This window comes from Xyrauchen texanus, chromosome 28 (assembly GCF_025860055.1).
Source record: "Xyrauchen texanus isolate HMW12.3.18 chromosome 28, RBS_HiC_50CHRs, whole genome shotgun sequence".
In the NCBI taxonomy this organism is placed as follows: domain Eukaryota; kingdom Metazoa; phylum Chordata; class Actinopteri; order Cypriniformes; family Catostomidae; genus Xyrauchen; species Xyrauchen texanus.
Genome location: NC_068303.1, coordinates 6,821,377 through 6,842,065, shown reverse-complemented (window position 1 = coordinate 6,842,065; position 20,689 = coordinate 6,821,377). Strand labels below are relative to the sequence as shown.

The following is a 20,689-nucleotide window of genomic DNA, read 5'->3' as shown; positions in this document are numbered from 1 at the left end:
AAAATCAGAGTCAGGAGTGTCTGAGACTTCAGGAATGTTTTTATGTGTGGGATCTTTCTGAGAACATTTTAAACAAACTTTACAATTCAGCAGCCATGGTAGTCTTTGGGCACCTCACAATTTTCATTTAATGCCACGTAATTTGTTATTGTTCTCATATTGGTTTTTAATTACATGGCTGACCAAGAATTTCAGACATTGTCAGAACTTAGGGACTAAAGACCTCGGTATACTTTATATGAAATTGAAGAACGAAAGGGTGTGATGTAATTTCAAACAAAACATGGCCATACAGTGTTTTTAAGTTCATTTCGGTGTTTCGGTGGTTCATAACAGCTCATCAGCGCAAATTTTCAGGAACAATTTGTACCAGCTGTGAAACACCATCTTGCTGCCATTGGTCAATGCCACCGGTAGGTGTGACCTGATGCTCCACGTTCTTTGAGGTCATTCCGCTAACGTTGTTTAATCACTTAATATCAGTCAACATGAACACACCAGCAAGCAGAGTTATTAACAAGCTGGTGCAAAATTACCTACATCTACATGATCTTTGACATAGAGACATTTTCCCAGAACATTGGCATTTTTAAGTAATCTTCAAACAAAAGAGCAAATACTCTTAAGTGCCTATACACTGTTGTTTGATATGCTGCTTCACTCATGCGCCATCTGCCGCCGAAAGCCATTCACACATCGGTCCAAAGTTTTCATCATTCTTTTGTCTGTATTCTGTTCATTAACACTAACATCTTTGCAGTAATATCAGTGTCATCATAAATTACAATAACAGAGTGTAATGTTAGTGCAATAGCGCCATGAATGCAGAATGTAAATATAACAAATTGCACATTATCTACTGCATACTGTAAATCATCATTGAGTGGTTAAAACAGCACTTTATTTCTGATCTCATGTGTATTCTACTCAGAATGAGGCATGAAGTCATTGATGACACATTTGAACAAAAATTGCCTCCCACAGCTGTGTGGCTGGTGTCTGAATGTTTGCAAACAATATGCCGTTCTCAGCTGTTTCAAACTTCTTTTTGGCTCTGAGCAAGTATAAAAAAAGTGAGAATGCCAAGGCCTTTTTAGTATCCTAATGTCATTGTTTTCCAGAGTATGTGGCAAAATCAGTGCTTTTTCAAATGAAAACATATTAGTGTGGACGTGGCAGAAGACTGCCAGTTTTCCCCCCCCAAAATGAAAAAAATGTACAGTCCCCAAAATGTGTTTTAGACACCAAAATCATACAGTGTTCAATGTCCTTTGCAACTTACACAACATTTTATGGTGTTAACAAATTAGTCAGAAATTATCACATTTTACCTTATATTTAAATATAAGTTTTAGTTTTTTCAAAACTCCTTGAAATGCTGCTGCCATGAGAAAAATCTAATAATTGAACATGCTAGGTGTTGGGATGCTTAGAATTTGTTTGAATGAATCTCTGGAAATCAGTACTGAATTTTTGTCTTGAGTTCTGCAGGTACATGTTTTTCCTTTTTTGGGCCTTGGCATAACTTTATATATCCCGCTGCAGTTGTATTTACCTCTGTATTTTCCCCCTCCTTATTTCTGAACAGAGAACACTGACAAATGGCCCTGAGAAAGAGAAGGAGGGAGTGATCCAAAACTTCAAAAGAACACTGTCCAAGAAGGAGAAGAAGAAAGAGAAGAAGAGGGAGAAGGAGGCCTTTTCCAGAATTCCAGATGGAGACGAGCTCACACTGAACCAAGAAGATTGGTGAGTATCCCAATCTAATAACCTTGTCTGATGGACTCGGTCAGCTGTCATGGAGTAATAACATTGACTTGCAAAAAAAAAACTCCACCTGGGTAGCCCTGTCTACTGTAAAATCTCATTGGTCCATTGGATCCATTGGTGGTTGTAAAAGACTTCTTGGTGTCTTTCAAAGTGAGGTTTCTGTTACCTCATTTTTTCATTATCGCTCTCATATTCTGTCTTTTTGATAGTGAGAACTCCAGGTTGGCAGCTGAGGTATATAAAGACATGCCAGAGACCAGTTTCACACGAACCATCTCTAACCCTGAGGTGGTGATGAAGAGAAGACGACAGCAGAAGCTGGAGAAGAGGATGCAGGAATTCCGCAGTGGAGATGGTCGGCCGGACTCAGGTGAGTCTGGCAAGACGGTATAGATGCATATGAATGTTTAAAGGGGAACTATCTTCAAATTAGGATAGTGAATGGAGTTTGATCAATTATATGTAGGCATACTCTAAAGTTAACAGGTGCAAAGCTCGCTTCCGAGTCCAACCAGAGCATTTATTGCAACGAAGTTGAAAATACATGCATTCTGAAATTGTTGTGATGTCACAGCCATGAGTAACCTGTTTAACTCTAAGAGTAAAAGAGAGTGTGAAAATTATTATGTAAAGCTGAATTATGTTTTTCAGTGCAAGATGCAGATGAACTTTTTCAATGTACTTTATGGTTATTCATCTTCAGTTACAGATTAATGTTTTTTGTTCTTCATGAGGTTCTGTTTGTTGTTTTTGCAGAACGTTTATGATGTCAGCAGTCTCCATAGCACACTGAAACCTGTAATTTTATAATGAGAGGTTCCACCTGAGGGCGTTAAACGGCTTAACCAGATGCTTTTATACCCTTCTCAGACTGGCATTTCCATTGCACGCGTGGCATTGCATCTTTTGCCAAAAAACAACCTTTCAACTTTCAAGTGTCTGGAGAAATAGTTTCAGACATTGACATAAACAAAAATCATTTTGTTGCTCTGTTTACACTGACACTTAAAATAGCTTTTGTGTCCTGGACAGCCACAGTTGTGAAGATATTTCCATTTTACGAGCTTATGTAATCGGGATAATAATGTATGTCTGCTGCAGAGGGTTTATACCAGTGGCAAGTCCTCAATGTGTGACAGATCATAAAGCCTCCCAGTTATTCATCACATTCACCCTGTCCAGCAAGAGTTAAACACTGTGTGAACTGGGGAAAAGAGGCTTAGACAGGCAAGCGACTGGGTTTAGATCCCAGTTTTTGGTGCGTTGGAGCCCATTAAAGCCCATTAAGTCTATCTCTCTTCAAGTAACCCACAAATTTATATATTTATTTTTGTCCAGTACTGGGGCTGGATTTACAAGAAAAGAGTTTGTAAGAATGTTCCTAAATGCAATTCTTGAAAAATTCTTAATTTTTCTCTTTTAAATTTGTTTTATTTTCTCCCCAATTTGGAATGCCCAATTCCCATTGTGCTCCAAGTCCTCGTGGTGGCATAGTGACTCAGTTGCCTCCGCATCTGAGACTGTCAATCCGCGTGTCTTATCATGTGGCTTGTTGAGCACGTTACAGCAGAGACATAGCACGTGTGGGAGGCTTCATGCTATTTTCTGCGGCATCCACCCACAACTCACCACGTGCCCCACCGAGAGCGAGAACAACACATTATAGTGACCACGAGGAGGTTAACCCAAAGTGACTCTACCCACCCTAGCAACTTGGCCAATTTGGTTGCTTGGGAGACCTGGCTGGTGTCACTCAGCACACCCTGGATTTGAACTCACGACTCCAGGTGTGGTAGTGAGCTTCAATACTCGCTGAGCTACCCAGGTCCCCTTAATTTTTTTTCTTAAGTAATCTTATCTTTTAGGATTTAAGACTAGTGAGGTGTCAGCCGAACTTTAAGATGTTATTTTACAGCGATTTTTAAGAAAAGGAAAAAAAAAAAACATTTGAGATTTAGAATTAAGTTTTTTTTTCTTCTTAAGAACAATCATAAGAAAAAAAGTAAAGAACTTTTTTTAGAATACAAAATATTTGTAACTTTTTTCTTAAGTTAGAAGTTAAGAAGAAAATGGCAGTTAAGAGGAATTTTCTTTTTATGAGCATTTCATGAATCCAGCCCCTGATATGTATCGTCAGTTATATATGATTTAATGCAATATAGTGATCGCAAATGCAAATGAGACATACACAAAATTGGTGAAGTTGAGCTTTAAGATGGCACAATATTTACACATAATTTAAAATTTATTTACAAATAATTTAAAAACTGTAAATCCACATTATTCTTTGGTGAGGGTGTCATTTTAAAACTGACACAAGGAAAAGCTTATACTAGTGGTTCCCAACCCTGTACCTGGAGGCTCCCAACACTACACATTTTGGATATCTCCCTAATCAAACATACCTGATGAACTCATTAGCTCATTAGTAGAGACTCCATGACCTGAATTGAGTGTGTCAGATAAGAGATATATACAAAATGTGCAGTGTTGGGGGCCCTCCTAGAACAGGGTTGGGATCCACTGGCTTGCACACTTCTGTTATCGTCATCTGATGCTGATCATTTTAAAATGGCAAATATGAGCCAGGTTGGTATATCAGTCTACTACTTGATTTTGGAACTGAAACAAGGCTAGGTAAAGCACCCTCCTATAGTGGGCGTCGGCTTCAAGTGCCTCTTTTCTCCACATTAAAAGCACTTGCCGACAAAACATTTCTCATTCTCCATTTTGGTTATAGTTAGTAATTTACATGCTTCTGTGGTCATTAAAATGCACCTTATTTGTTTCTATCACAAGTCCCATCTTGGCTTATTTTGAACATCAAATAGCGTCACTTTATTGCTGACACTGAATCACTACTGTGTGTGTTTGTGATGTGTGCATCAGTGTAATGACTGGGCAGACACATCACAAAGTTTCTGCCCTTCCAACCAGTGTTTATTCTGTATTAACCGTAAACAGCAAAAGGAAGAGCTTACACGCCTCTATTGATGGGACAAGTGGGAATGATTATCATTCAATTGCGAGTTGATCTCAAAACAGCTGATTAATTGGCCTGGCCAATACATTGAATTGCTACTAATCTGCATTAATCTTTCTTCACTCCCTTTAAAACACACCCTCTCATTTTCTCACACAGGGGGAACTCTAAGGATCTACGCTGATAGTCTGAAGCCCAACATTCCCTACAAAACCATCCTGCTCTCTACTACTGATATGGCAGACTTTGCCGTGGCCGAGGCCCTAGAGAAATACGGTCTGGAGAAGGAAAACCCTAGAGATTACTGCATCGCCCAGGTGAGAATTTAAGTGCAACCAGAACCTCTTTTAGAGTTGCTACCTATTCTGTGCATTTATAAGCAATAATGTATGTAGTTCTATTTCCATTTGGATTCTGACTTAAAAGGCAGCTGCATATGTTGGCGGCATACAGCAAGGTAGCTCACTAGGGATTGGATTAGACAAACAGTGTTTCAGGCTGCCCTGTTTTACAACATGACTCCAGAGTTATTAAGCTGATTGAATGTCTCTGCCGTGTCCGGCTCTCTCCGCGGATCCCTCCTCTGATCAAATCCAGTGTATTTCGTCAGGCTGCTGCGTAATTTGTCTTCCAGATTAAAGCCAGGATCTGACATCTGCTTCACCTCTTCAGCTGACAGTAATTGAATTGTGCAGTTCTTAGGTGCCCTGCCTGCACATGTTAGTGCTGTACAGAGAGAGGGAGAGATACAAAGGAAAGAGAATGGATGGGTCTTAAGGAAATGTAACAGTTCGGATTTCAATGAACCAGGGTTCCTGCATATCTTTAAAGTCTTAATGTCAAAATTCAACAGAATATGATTTAATTAAATAAATGCATGTGTTGCATCCTTCAAAGTGAATATGTGGCACTGTTGTATTTTCTACAAGCACACGGGGGCTTGCGAGTTTTTCCAGCTGTTGCAGGGTAGTTCACAATTATTAAGCCATATTGGAAATTTATGACAAGCGATCACTAAAGATCAACTGTTGATAATGATGTTATAGTGTTGATTAAATATTACAGTGCTTGTTTAATTGTTTATATTGTAATATGTTGTAGATTATTGTAAGAGTGCACATTTTATATCTCTTATATATTTGAATGAGCAGCTGGAAGCATTGAAGCGCAAACATTTCAAAATAGCAATCCCCGATATATTAAAAGTTAAATTGCCTTTAAAGTTAAAGGTTTCATGCTATGAATCAAATCCCCCCCACCCAGCATCTGGATTTTAATAAAAATTTAATTTTGACTCTTGTAGCCTCTGTCTGGCCCTCCTTCACAGGAAGAAAATTCCATTAAGCATAAGTAATATAAGGAGCCAATTTTAAAACCTATTGGCAGACTAACTGGCTTTCTTTTAACACATTATCGAATCAGCTCAATCCAATATTGGTTGACCTCTAATTTGTATTTATATAATGGTACATTATCCAATTTTAATGTGATATATATGTGGACAAAAAGCACTTTATTACCATCCTGGGTGACAAGTGTGGCCCCTAATAAAAAAGTAAATATCTGACTCTAGTCCGAGTCTTGTCACGGACTCGCATGCGTTTTTACTCAGACTTGAGTCGGACTGAGACTTTGGGACTCTGGATTTTTCCATTACAAAAGTCCATTACATTTGTGATGCAATGAAAATAAATAAATAAGAAAACAGAAATTTGTATGCAGCTGTATTAGTCCCTGAAGTCGTAGACATACCCAGAGTTGTTTCACTGTGTTTAAGCAAACAAACACATACGCATGTGCACAGGCACACTCATCAGTTAGCCAGTATGTTTGAATGTTACTACAGAGACTACTGTATAACATCGACTACCGAGGTGGCTGGCATGACAAAAACATTAAGACGGTATGTATCCAATGTAATAGAAACTAAACAAGGCAGTTTCACACGACACAGGATCTGACAACTGGTAAAATTACATGTGGCGTCTGTGCAGCCAAGACTGCTCGCATTGCGGTTTCATCGTAGTTAAAAATGAAAAATCAAGGACTTCATTGAGACAAGTCACCCACATCATGTCTTTCACCGTTCACAACCCCAAGATTTAGTATTGGGCTTTTTCAGTGTTTCGGATGTAGCATTTGCAGTTAAATTGAGAGATGTAACTTCTCAGCGAGTGCTAATTTCTACTGTGTTGACTCATTGTATGTACTGTATATTCCCAAATCAGGTGATAAAGATTCAGAAATAAATTGCAGTATAATAACTTATTTTAAATAAAACTAAATTACATTTTATTGACAAATTGATAATCAGAATGAGCTTTATTGCCAAGTATGCTTACACATACAAGGAATTTGTCTTTGAGACAGGTGCTTCTAGTGCACAACAATATAAAAACAATACAAAAACAGCAGCAAGACATAGATAATAAGAAAAAAAATAAAAAATAATAAAAAATAATTATACATGTACGTACATCACACACCTACATACCCACATACACACACATAGTGCAAATCTAATTAAAATCTGTTATATAAAGAACAAAATACAATATATTATGAACAGTAGAAATAAATGAATATTAAAATTTGAAACATAATCACCTTGGTTGTAATGACTAATGCGGCTTTTACTTTCTATAGTCTATGTTTGAGTGGAGGAAAAAAGCAACAAATAATTGAAATGTCAACAGAATGCAATAAGAGTTGTGTTGAAGGACAGGTTTGTCTTCATACACCAAAAGCATATGCTTTCATTCTGAAACCACTTTGAAGTCTGTTCAGCTGGATACTAACCAAAAAATGTAACAGAGTTTACGGTTACAATTTTAATTCAGATTCATGACAGATTCATTCAGACTCTACTCAGACTTGGCCTGTTATGGACTCGTCCTTCAGTCCGACTCGGCCCCTTTTGGACTCTGACTCGACTCGTACTCAATTGTTTAAAGACTCAGGCTTGACTCAGGCTTGACTCAGACTCGACTAAGGTGGACTCGAATCCAACACTCTCTGTCACTATAACCATTGTATACAGCCTATTAGAGTGACAAACTTTATTGCTGTCTAGCCATGAATTTAAGCAGAGAAATTAAATTGCGTTCTGTTGCTGTATTTATATAAGGCAACTGAATTTGTGCAGGTGGACAACATGACACTATTAGAATACTGTATATGCGTTACACAGGACTTAGTGGGGCATAATATAGCACAGTTGTATCTGGTGTCGCACCGTTGCAGAAATGTCAGAAAAATCGCTGGCTTAAAGGGATATTTTAAAATTCCCAAAATTGTATTCCCTCATTTACTCACCCTCATGCCATCGCAGATGTGTATGACTTCTGCACATAAGATACACAACGATTTTTAGAAGAATATCTTAGCTGTGTTGGTCCTAACAATGCAAGTAAATGATAACCAGACCTTTTAAGCTCCAAAAATCACATAAAGGCCACACAAATGTAATCCATGCGACTCTAAACTATGGTTGGTGTGACTTTGCATGTTAACCTGACAGTCTCTTCCTGTCTAATTGAATTGTGTTCATGTTCATAGTCAAAAGTCTGGCTATGTGAAACTAAATGTTTTGAATGTGTGCTTTGTGCAGGTTATTCACGTAAATGATAAACCAGTAAAAGAGGCTATTCTGGATGATACAGATTGCCCTCTGCAGATCCTCAGAGACTGGACGAGCGATAAAGGTCTGACTGCCATTCACACCTTTTCTTATTCTGCTTTCTTATTTGTTCAGTGTGATGACAAATTACTAAAGTGAATGTTTTTAATTCTCTGACAAATTTGGAGCCTGTTTGGTTTAGTATGCTAACCTAACCCTAACCTTTTACCTTTTTCCATGTTTGTTTAAAACTTAACATAGAAGCAAGGGTGTAGCCAGGAAACTACTTTTGGGTAGGCATCAATAAAAATGGATGGGCCAAATTCTCACCTAAATTATACATCGATTTTATTTTTACCCAATTTTCCTTTACAACAGAGAGGCGGCTCATTCAGACACTTCCTTGACACTTTCAGAAATCAGAATATATGCAATTTATAAGCTATTTTATAATTTTAAGACATAGAGTAATCTCTATTCTGGGTGCTACACCGTTGCATAGAAGTAGAATAAAAAAGAGCTGTCTCTCATTTGTATTCGTTAGTGGCTAATGCTGCCCCCTGTTGATTTTAATGTGCTATTACATCACAACTGTCCTTTTCAGAGGCCTTAGTGTTCCAGCTGAAAAAGCGACCTCCAGACTACGTTGCAAGGAAAGGACGTAAACCTGACAACAGGGTGGGGCCACAACACGGATCCATTCCTCCTGAGAAACTGCCCTACCTGGTGGAACTCAGCCCAGGTGACACATGCAAACACACCCCATAACATCACATTCACTTAGCAGGAAACATACAGCAGAAACAGAGGGGATCAGTCAAGCTGATCTAAGCTTGTTTTAGAGTTTCAGTAGCATAGGATCTGACTGTGATCTGCTGTGAAGAATAGCTCACCAAAATGCCCACTGGCATTCACAAATGAGTACAACAAATGATGCCAAAGCTATCTGAGCTCAGTCTCTGGACTACAAACTTTGTTTTAGTTTTGGAGCCTAAGTAATTTTTTTTTAGTCTGGAGCCCTGCAAAACACAATGTTGTTTCAGCCGAATGTCCAGAAAGTGCTTTTTTTTTTTTTAATAGTTAGATCTGACCCCAGTTGCTACACTAACGCTCTCTCAGTCTAACTGCAGCATGCATGTTGTTCCTCTCCCTGCTTGTCTGACCATGAGCCACGGACCACAACTAACCCTGCCACTGCTTTTATAACCAGTGCTTTTTAACTGCAACACCTAAGCAATCCTGATAAGCAGAGGTTGAAGGACACTGTCTACACTCGAAGCGACTGGTGCCAATTTATCAGCTGTAAGCAATAGTCTAGGTTTTAGCAATTGGATAATGGACAACTATTTTAATCCTTTGGAATAAAAATAGACTTTGTGTAGACTATTTTATATATACATTGAATTATTTAGCAGACAATAAGCAACAATATTAGCAATGCTGCAATACTGATTTTCATGAGTAAACCAGAGTACTAAAAGCTAGAACTAGAGAAAAGAGAGAATAATTTTTTGCTTTTTGTTCTACCTGTTAACAAGACATGCTTTTATTTATGGTTATGGACTAATAACTGAAATAGTTTACAAAAGAGGGGCATAATTATCTGTTTAAGAATAGAAAGACAATTTAACATTAGTTGGTAAGTATTGCTTTGACTAAGTATAGGCTATATTTTTTGAGAAACAGTTATTTTTAATGTATGACACATAAAATTCATAGCTATTAGATTTGTTAATAAAGTTATCTTATTTTAGACGGATGTGGACAATAGGAGTTTTAGAATGCAGAAAAAAGCTGTGGGCGTCTGTCTACTGAATGCTTGTAGCATCAATTTTATTCTAGTCTGCTTTGTTATATAGGGAGCAATTTAGTTTTCTCTCTTGTGTCTAGTGTAGACTGGGTTAGTGGTCATGAGGGTTCTCAAGATTTATTTTGGGCCTAGGAAAATGTGTTTTGATTGACATGTGTGCGCTCATCTCTGGTTTGTGTGCGAGCTGATAGACTGACCCCTTGCTTATGGCGCTCTTTTCTCTTTCTTGCTGCATTTGGGACTCTATGGCTTCCTCTTTCTGTCTTTCTCTCCCCATTCCTCTCTATTCCTCTCTCTGGCATGTTGTTGGTGTGAATGGGTGTGTGTCCCACGCTTTCTCTACTCCTGGCTCCTGTGCATGCGTCCCGTCCTAGGGAGAGGGAGTCACTATGCCTACTACTACCGCCACCATGAAGGTAACATACACTTGTCTGCACTTACCCTCAATCAGCTTTACAGTACCTCTCTCACAAACACTTCTGAAGTTTGACCATTTAGTTTTTTTGTACCCCAAATGTAACTTGTGGAATTATGTGGTCAGGTTGTTGACATGAGGGATTTTCTGGTCAGGGGGTGTAGTTTTAATGCACATTATTCTATGTGTTGGTAAAAGTTCTCAGCTCTTAAATCGATTGCTTATTCAAACTCTTATTTAATTGTTAAACACACCCATTGAATCTTTAGGTAATTTATGTTAACTTACCTTAACGGGATAGTTCACCCAAAAATGAAAATTCTGATGATTCATTTAATATGCTCACCATAATGTCAATCCAAACCATTTGATCCTCTTACTTCTGTGGAACACAAAAGGAGAAGTTTAGCATAATGTTATTGCTGCTTTTTCTCTCACAATTAAAGTGCATGGGTTAAGAAGTCTATGTTCCAAGTCTTCTAATGCCACACGGGAGTTGAAATGTAAGTTATTTGCTGAAAGTCTTTGCTGCTGCAACAGCTTTCAAATTCTCATTTCCACATATTCAAACTTGGCAGTTGGCACATCACAATCAGTTTCTAGCCATGAAAGAACCAATGCCGTTTGGTGTCATTGATGTCAAACCTGGCGTAAAATGTTTGGACAAGCCATATTTGAATATACTGTATATTAAAAGTTTTTTTGGGATCAATAATCAGAAATTTCCATTATATTTGTCCAAAATAATTTTCGAAGCACAAAGATTATTTACTCTAGCCATCACTTGATGATATATTATGCATATGCATCTTATAGCTTACACCAGTGTTTCCTGGAGGCACACCAACAGTAGACATTTTGGATGTCTACTTGATCTGACACATCCAATTCAGGTCTTGGAGTATCTTATAAGGAGCTGATGAGTTTAATCAAAGACATTAAAAACCTGTACAATTGGTATGCCTCCAGGAACAGGGTTGGGAAACACAGGGCTACACAATGCATTTTCAGTTACAAGTAGTGTTGTCACGGTACCAAAATTTCAGTATTCGGTACCGATACCAGTGAAAATCCACGGTTCTCGGTACCAATTTCGGTACCAAACCAAAGTTTAATTTAGACTAAATTTACAAGAAAAAATCCATGGTTCTCGGTACCAAAGCAAAACACAAAAACATGCTAATTGAACAACACACTATTTTTATTAATAAAGGTAAACAATGCCATTCTTTATACTTATTTAAAATTGTGTTTCAAGTTTTTCCACAACTAATAAATGAAAATAAATTACACACCTAAAAAACACAACAATAAGCCATGACTGAATAAACACTCAGTGTTATATTTATAAACTTAAACATTTTTATAAATTAAAAGGTCATTTAAAAAACCTCCGGTGTGTCATTTAAAAAACCTTCATGTCCTCCTGTTTTTTTTTTTAACCCTAATAAAATGTATAGTAGCATTAAATAGTTAATAAAGAAGCTTAATTCTAACACTCATTATATTTACGTTAGCTGCACCAATGTAACGTTATGCTAATGATTTACTACTACACGGCTAACATTGTGTTTATTTCAATCCGACATTCAAATTAAAATATGGTATATAACTCAAAACAGAACCTCTAAATTTGAAATTAATTTGAAACTTACCTGCTTGAACTCTTTCATTAGATCCGGGTGTCGGTCTTTAAGGTGTTTTATCAAGTTTGATGTGTTTCCTGCTTTTGAGAGAAAACTTCGATGACATCGTTTGCAAATTGGTTTTTGATGATCTATGATGTTCCCCTCGTCATCAGCCACAAATCCGAAATATTTCCACACATGGCTCTTTCCTCCTTTCTTATCAACAAGAGCAGTCACCACAGCAGCGCCGGCGGTCGCCATGTCTCAGCGCTTTCATGAGGAGGACGCAACTTCACGCGCTTCGTGCGTGCATGCGCGAACTTTGACCGGGTACTCGGTACTTGGTACCGAGACGTTTTTTTTTTTTTTTTGTACCGACTTGGTGCCGAAGTACCGAATATTTTGACAACACTAGTTACAAGTATGCCTTTTTGTGGTTTGACTGCTTGAAGGAAAAATGATTCAAGGCTACATACAGAGAAATTTCACAATAAATGTTGCAATTTCAAATCGTTCCGTTTGTACAGTTATACCAGTTTCATACACTAACCTGCAAACTGATCATTCTTAATGAAGTACAAAAACCGTCATAACTTTTGTGTGAATGACGACTACGACCTGCTGAATTGATGCATCCTGTGTGACAGTTATACTGGTGCATTTTCCTACCCACAAGTGGCTTCAGTAAATGTTATATCACCATCTTGTGGTCTCCCTAAGCTATCACAAATTAGGCTTCTTATTTTAATGTCGGCAAATTTTAATATATTGATGCCTCAAAAATATATCAAGAAAATAACATGCTGATCAATAATCAATATATCGTTGTTTTTTATATGACATGCCAAGTGAATTATAATGAGAGCTGTGATAGATTTTCATTGTATGGAAAAGAGATTAAACATTCTGCCTAACATTTCCTTTTGTTTTCTATTTGAAGAAAGGAAGTAATAGGGTTTTTAAAACATGAGGTTGAGCAAGTAATCACAGAATTTTTATTTTATTTTTTTTCTTCTCCCCTTTTCTCTCCAATTTGGAATGCCCAATTCCCAATGTGCTCTAAGACCTTGTGGTGGTCGCCTCAGGCCAGGTGGCAGAAGATGAATCTCAATTGCATTAAATCTTAAATCTGCGCATCTTATCACGTGGCTTGTTGAGCGCATTACCGCAGACACATAGCGCATGTGGAGGCTTCACGTTATTCTCCGCGGCATCCACACACAAGTCAGCGCTCCCAACCGAAAGCGAGAACCACACATTATAGCGACCAATAGGAGGTTACCCCATATGACTCTACCCTCCCTAACAACCGGTCCATTTTGGTTGCTTAGGAGACATGACGAGTTGCTCAGCACGGCCTGGATTCGAACTCGTGACTCCTGGAGTGGTAGTCAGCGTCAATACTCGCTGAGCTACCCAGGCTCCCCAGAATTTTCATTTTCAAGTAAACTATCCCTTAAAGAATGCAAACCATTCTTATATTTAAGTAAGTTGTTATTTAAACTCTAGTACAAGGATATTTTTGCCGTATGATGTTTTTAAACTCTGCCTATCCACCCCTCCCATTTGCTTTAACTCCTATTTACCAAATCATTGCACTAATTTCAGCTTTAAACTATTAATCAAACCATTGCATCATCATCATCTGGATAAACACCCTGAATGTCCTGAAAAACTTTTTTTGGTGCCATTGTTTCTCAGACAGCTCCGTGAATTGTTTTCTTGCCAAGGATAAAACATTATCTATTGTGCAATATTTGAGGATTGTTCTTTATAATTATTAGCAATAGTTTGGCCAAACACTACAGCACAGAAACAAGTGTTTATGGATTGTGTCCCAAAGTGCATGTGCTTTTGTTGGAAGTGTATACTGTAAGTAAAACTAAAGATATGTGAGTGTGTCTCACTGCTGTGTGGCTGCTCTTCAGACGGATCGGACTCCAGGGATAAACCCAAACTCTACCGACTGCAGCACAGCATCACTGAGGTTGGATCTGACCAGAGTGAAGATGGAAACATCCAGGTAGGGAAAACACTAGGGATGTGCAGAATTTCCTATTTTCAATAGCAACAAATTTGTGGGTTCCCCTTAGCCCTGTATAATTAAGCTGGTTTCAGGTTTCATAATTAGCCTTGATTGGACATGTTCCTGCATTCAAAAACAACTAGACAGAGTGCCACGGAATGATACAGTGGCAAAAGTTGAGTTGGACCTTTTTTTTTTTCTTCTTTTTTTGTTTCTAAACATAAAACGTTTTAAACTTACCATTACAAGGCTTAAATATGCAACACTTGTGGAAAGCTAAAAAAACAAAAACAGCACTAGGCTTAATGTAGTAGCCAAAGATGTGTTAATTAAAAGTACAACTGCTAAAAATATTGAAAAAAATCGAGATAAACTAGTCAACCTCACTATACGACTAGCTGGTTGGATGACTAGTTTCTAGCAAATGTGCCAAATGGAAAGTATTATAACACTCATATGTATATGTTTGTGTACATACAGTGTGTATATATGTGTGTGTGTGTTTTGAAATTCTGATAATTAACTTCTATGACTTTCTAAACACAATGTCAATTATTCCATAGATGTGTAAACTTAGCCTAATTTTTCTGCCCACAGCTCTTTGGCCCTGGAATTCTTCCTCATCACTGTGACCTGATGTATGAGGATGGGCTGGTGGCCGTGACCCCGGTTAGTTTGGACGCTGAGACATTCGTGGATGGACAGCAGATCTCTGACACCACGGTGCTGCGTAGCGGTGTGACCCTCCAGTTCGGAGCCACTCACGTCTTTAAATTTGTGGACCCCAGCTATGACCACAGCATGTCCAAGAGAGATCCAGGGCCGATGATGAAGGGCAGACACAAATCGGGGTGAGTCGTATTCCTTGAACATAAATTTAACCAAATAAATAGCTATTTAACCATATACAACCTGATTAGAATTACTTTTAATCGAATTGCATTGGTGAAAATAAAATAGAGATATAATATGAATAGAATAATGTGTATAACATGGCCCCTTAATGTACAGGTGAAACTCGAAAAATTAGAATATCGTGCAAAAGTTCATTAATTTCAGTAATTCAACTTAAAAGGTGAAACTAATATATTATATAGACTCATTACAAGCAAAGTAAGATATTTCAAGCCTTTATTTGATATAATTTTGATGATTATGTCTTACAGCTTATGAAAACCCCAAATTCAGAATCTCAGAAAATTAGAATATTGTGAAAAGGTTCAGTATTGTAGGCTCAAAGTGTCACACTCTAATCAGCTAATTAATCCAAAACACCTGCAAAGGGTTCCTGAGCCTTTAAATGGTCTCTCAGTCTGGTTCAGTTGAATTCACAATCATGGGGAAGACTGCTGACCTGACAGTTGTGCAGAAAACCATCATTGACACCCTCCACAAGGAGGGAAAGCCTCAAAAGGTAATTGCAAAAGAAGTTGGATGTTCTCAAAGTGCTGTATCAAAGCACATTAATAGAAAGTTAAGTGGAAGGGAAAAGTGTGGAAGAAAAAGGTGCACAAGCAGCAGGGATGACCGTAGCCTGGAGAGGATTGTCAGGAAAAGGCCATTCAAATGTGTGGGGAGCTTCACAAGGAGTGGACTGAGGCTGGAGTTACTGCATCAAGAGCCACCACACACAGACAGGTCCTGGACATGGGCTTCAAATGTCAAACGTCTTACCTGGGCTAAAGAAAAAGAACTGGTCTGTTGCTCAGTGGTCCAAAGTCCTCTTTTCTGATGAGAGCAAATTTTGCATCTCATTTGGAAACCAAGGTCCCAGAGTCTGGAGGAAGAATGGAGAGGCACACAATCCAAGATGCTTGAAGTCCAGTGTGAAGTTTCCACAGTCTGTGTTGGTTTGGGGAGCCATGTCATCGGCTGGTGTTGGTCCACTGTGCTTTATTAAGTCCAGAGTCAACGCAGCCGCCTACCGGGACATTTTAGAGCACTTCATGCTTCCTTCAGCAGACAAGCTTTATGGAGGTGCTGACTTCATTTTCCAGCAGGACTTGGCACCTGCCCACACTGCCAAAAGTACCAAAACCTGGTTCAATGACCATGGTATTACTGTGCTTGATTGGCCAGCAAACTCGCTTGACCTGAACCCCATAGAGAATCTATGGGGCATTGCCAAGAGAAAGATGAGAGACATGAGACCAAACAATGCAGAAGAGCTGAAGGCCGCTATTGAAGCATCTTGGTCTTCCATAACACCTCAGCAGTGCCACAGGCTGATAGCATCCATGCCACGCCGCATTGAGGCAGTAATTAATGTAAAAGGGGCCCAAACCAAGTACTGAGTACATATGCATGATTATACTTTTCAGAGGGCCGACATTTCTGTATTTAAAATCCTTTATTTTTATTGATTTCATGTAATATTCGAATTTTCTGAGATTCTGAATTTGGGGTTTTCATAAGCTGTAAGCCATAATCATAAAAATTATATCAAATAAAGGCTTGAAATATCTTACTTTGCTTGTAATGATATTCTAATATTCTAATTTTTCGAGTTTCACCTGTATACTGTGGCACTGATGCTCATTAGATATTTTGCACTTTGCACATTAGATGGCAGTATTTACATCAAGTGTCCAACAGCATGTGTGTGTAATCTTGTCTTTGACTCTTTTTGTTAATAATGTGTATATCTGTAAAACACTCATCAGTCTGAATGCAACCAGTGCGAGTTGTATTGTGGGATGCTCTGCTGCCATGGCAACAGCAGTTTCGCAGGTTTTGCTGGCATGGATGCGGGTGTCCTCTGCAGTGCCTGTCCCAGATAGTTTTTAGAGAGGGTGTCTTTAAATACAGCCTTCACTCTGAGAAATGCTGGAGTAGTGACATGAGAGAGTGAATGGAAGGTTATGTCGGCCATAGGCGGAGAAAGACTCCGTAAATTATACGATCAGTGTGGAATTTATAGGGGTGTGTCGCTGTCATTGTAGAGAGAAACTCAGTGTGTTTTAGAGACAGGGTGGAGAGTAGTGACGCTCCCACAAGCACACACATGCAGGCTTCATCGTAGTCTACTATACAACATATCAGACAGTGAAGAAAGAAGTGCAGAGTTGTCGTGGTGAGTGGATCCACATTTTTCTATGTTATTTCTGCAGTTTTGATGCGAGTGACATGGTTATTATGAAGGCTTCTTATACTTGTATTTTTACACCACAAACTTTGCTTTGATCATAAGCTTGTTATTGCATGTTTTTACATGGGCTTTTGATGTTTTGTTTTTATAAGCTTATAATGGCGATTTACACATTTTAGTTTTTTAAACTGATAAATGCAAATGTAGTGTTGAATAGTTTTGTAATAGTAGTTGTAATTAAAGTAATATCTGTAGAGCAGGGTGATATATGATTAGTGGTCAACCAATATGTTTTTTCTTCTTTTTTTTTGTTCTAGAGAACAAGTTGGCTGATATAATGGCAACATATGTGTACTACAGTTTAATGACAGCAAATTAGGTGCTGAAATGAAGTGAACATTTATTTTAAACACAACATAAAATTCACTAAAATATTAAAATAGAAATAATCTATTGACTAAGACTGTTGTAATGTTTTAAAATAGAGATATGGTCAAGCCATTTTTATTTGTATTCCAATTTGCACAACACACATCATTTCAAAGCAACTTTACAGAAAATCCTGCTTTAAGAAAATTTCAGAAAATGAAACCGTAATATCTATAAATCGAGTCATCATTGTGTAATTGTAAATAGATTAATAATGATTGTATTCCTAACCCCAGTGAGCAAGTTGAAGGTGATTGTGTCAAGAAACACAAAACTCCATAAGAACAAAACCTTGGGAGAATCCAGGCTCACTGTGGGAGCCAGTTCCCCTCTGGCTAAACAGCATGAATGTAATGCCAGTATTAGTTATTTGTGTGCAGTGCAAGTCATGATTTAAAATGATTAAACTAAGTAAGTGTTAAGGGTCAGTGTTTAAACAGATTTTGTATGAACTGTAATATTAATGACTAATGTCTTTTGAAGTTCATCCTGGATTAACTGCAGAAGATAGATGCATTGTCCTTTTGTTAGTTAGCTGATGAAGGCTTTTGTTGCCAATTAATTGATAGTCTACATATTCCATTTCAAGAGTGTCATCCATTAATAAACAAAGGTGATGCAGGCAGAGATCAAGCATTGCAGATCATGCATTGCGGTTCATCCGGCATGCCATTTCGTTGAGGTTCGGTGGGGTCCATATTAAAATCATGAACTGAAGTCCGTCGTAAAAGACTTAAGTGATGTCTGGCTAGCACTGGCTGTAGTTTGTCGTCATCACTCAGCGACACGTAGCAGTGGAGTCTGACACCAGTCCGCTGGATCTAGCCAGCTCTGGTAACCTTGGGATATGAATATTGATATTTCGTCCAGTATTTGGCCTTTTTGAAATGATTGGCAGCAGCCAATTAACAGTAGTGTTAGTCATTTGCAATAATTGTACTCTGTATATTGGTCAATGATGGAATAGATTTTTTAAAGGCTGTTTAAAAAAGAAAAGAAAAGATTCTTGCATATTCAAAAAGTTCAACAGTTTTGTATTCCAAAACTGTAATAAAAACATGAAATTAAATTAGTTTGTTTATTCCAAGTTAACCGGATCTTGTCCTTAAAAATGTTATATTTAAAATATTATATTACTTTTACATGCACATTTAACAAGTTATCAGTAGTAAAGCAAAGTGTTTTCTGAAATTTGCAGATTTTTCTTCTTTAAAACCCCAAAAATTATTTGTATAATTTATTTAGTATTCTATTTTATACCAAATAGAGTATACCAAAATTATAACTGTTCACATTGTATCAGTGATATTGCATTATATTGGCCACCAGCCACCCTTCTTTCTAGACATCAGCATTGTTATAGGTTGCTGAAACATATTAGTATTGGTGTATTTTGGTACTGACACAAGTGCATTGTAGCACTTCTGTTAATCAGCCAAGCAGACATGGTTATCAAACAACGGCGATAATCTTTAATTGGCCAAATAAACCTTCTGTACAAAATATTGAGCCATGCCAAATGTAGCCAATGTTGATCCATTAGAATTTGTTTCATTCCTGTTTCTTGTGTTGTTTATGGCTTCTTTAGTGTGTGTATACCATGCATATCCCGTTCGAGAGCATGTGAATGTATGGTTAGTAAATCTGCGTTCATTACAGGACACTTCAGGACATTTGTCCGTAATGTCCCCGTCCTTTCAGAGACACTGATAAGGTTCATTTCCTGTATTAATTTGATGTAAAAACATGTCGCCTCTTAGGTAACATGCTTGTGGCAGTAAGCAGAAATCTCTCATTTGATGTCCTGATGTTGTTCAGGATTACAGCTGTGCTCATTCCAGGACAGTGAGGCATGTAGATAGGAAAGATCAGACAGTGCGGTCATGAGTGGGTCAGATGAGAGCTCAGGTCTTTAAAATCTGAATTCTCTGGTTTTATCTTTTCGAAATATTAAAGTACGTCAAAAATGTGGGCTAGATGGAAGTCATGTATTTTCATTTAATCAAATGAAATGTTCTGGGCTACAGTGCCACTTTTTCAAAACTAGATCTTTCAGTATTTGATATCAATACCAGTGAAATTTCAAATTTGATGATACCAGTTTCAATTCCAATGGCAAAAATGAATTTGCTGTTAAATACACTCCTTTGTAGAATATATCAATAGTACAGGTATAATTATTATTATTTTTTTAATCCTTTTTATTTTAGAATGAACTTGGTACTGATGTATGGAGCTAAAGTCACGACTGAAGTCTTTGATGCATAACAGCATGTTGATTTGCTCTAATCGAAAAAATAAATGCATTGAATTATCTGTACATGCATTTAAATGCATTGCATTTACAGTGCATGCATTTTGGGTGGCTGAATGTTCTGAAATAGAAAAATGACAATACAAAAGTCAGTTTCCAGCAAAATAAACAAACATTTGGCTACGTTAGAGACTTATTAGGATTCGCATTGTTGTGCGTTCACATACATGCATTTCTATCATTAATCTCTATAAAGGTGAGCATCAATCTGAAATCCCGTTTTACCCAAGTCATCATATTTTATTTAATTAAATGTTGTAATCGTCATTAACTTACAGCTTCTTGACAAGGTTACTTATCATTTCCAAGCTTGTCATTATTTCTGTATTATTGTCATGTTGAGAAGACAAACTCCTGAACATATTGGCCAAGGTTTCAGCGTTGAACTGGACCGTTCCCGTAACGAAGCATTTAAGTTCTACTTTATATAACGAGCAATCTAAGTGCCGTTTTGGGAAAAGGGGGTTACATTTTGTTGTTACAATTTTCCCCTGTCTAGGGGCTAGGGAGAGAGTAACAAGGTAAAAATACATTTAAATTAATCCATAAATTAAGTTAGAAATACATTTCTACTCTCCAGCCCCAGAACAATACACACAAATAAACA

The 20,689-nt window shown here is 37.7% G+C and overlaps 1 protein-coding gene across 16 annotated transcripts in view; it reads left to right on the top strand.

Moving 5' to 3' along the window:
• The window catches only part of LOC127621668 (afadin-like), a 161,683-nt gene that overhangs the window by 76,938 nt on the left and 64,056 nt on the right, over positions 1–20,689 (top strand). For 10 of the 16 annotated variants that reach the window (XM_052095360.1, XM_052095358.1, XM_052095359.1 and 7 more), the window contains exons 4-11: positions 1,589–1,749; positions 1,980–2,140; positions 4,913–5,070; positions 8,364–8,457; positions 8,977–9,114; positions 10,557–10,598; positions 14,154–14,248; positions 14,849–15,102. In XM_052095360.1, the coding sequence (XP_051951320.1) occupies positions 1,589–1,749; positions 1,980–2,140; positions 4,913–5,070; positions 8,364–8,457; positions 8,977–9,114; positions 10,557–10,598; positions 14,154–14,248; positions 14,849–15,102 (1,103 nt within the window). The remainder of the gene's footprint in view (positions 1–1,588; positions 1,750–1,979; positions 2,141–4,912; positions 5,071–8,363; positions 8,458–8,976; positions 9,115–10,556; positions 10,599–14,153; positions 14,249–14,848; positions 15,103–20,689) is intronic. The other 6 variants (XM_052095363.1, XM_052095362.1, XM_052095373.1 and 3 more) reach the window with 1 other exon arrangement.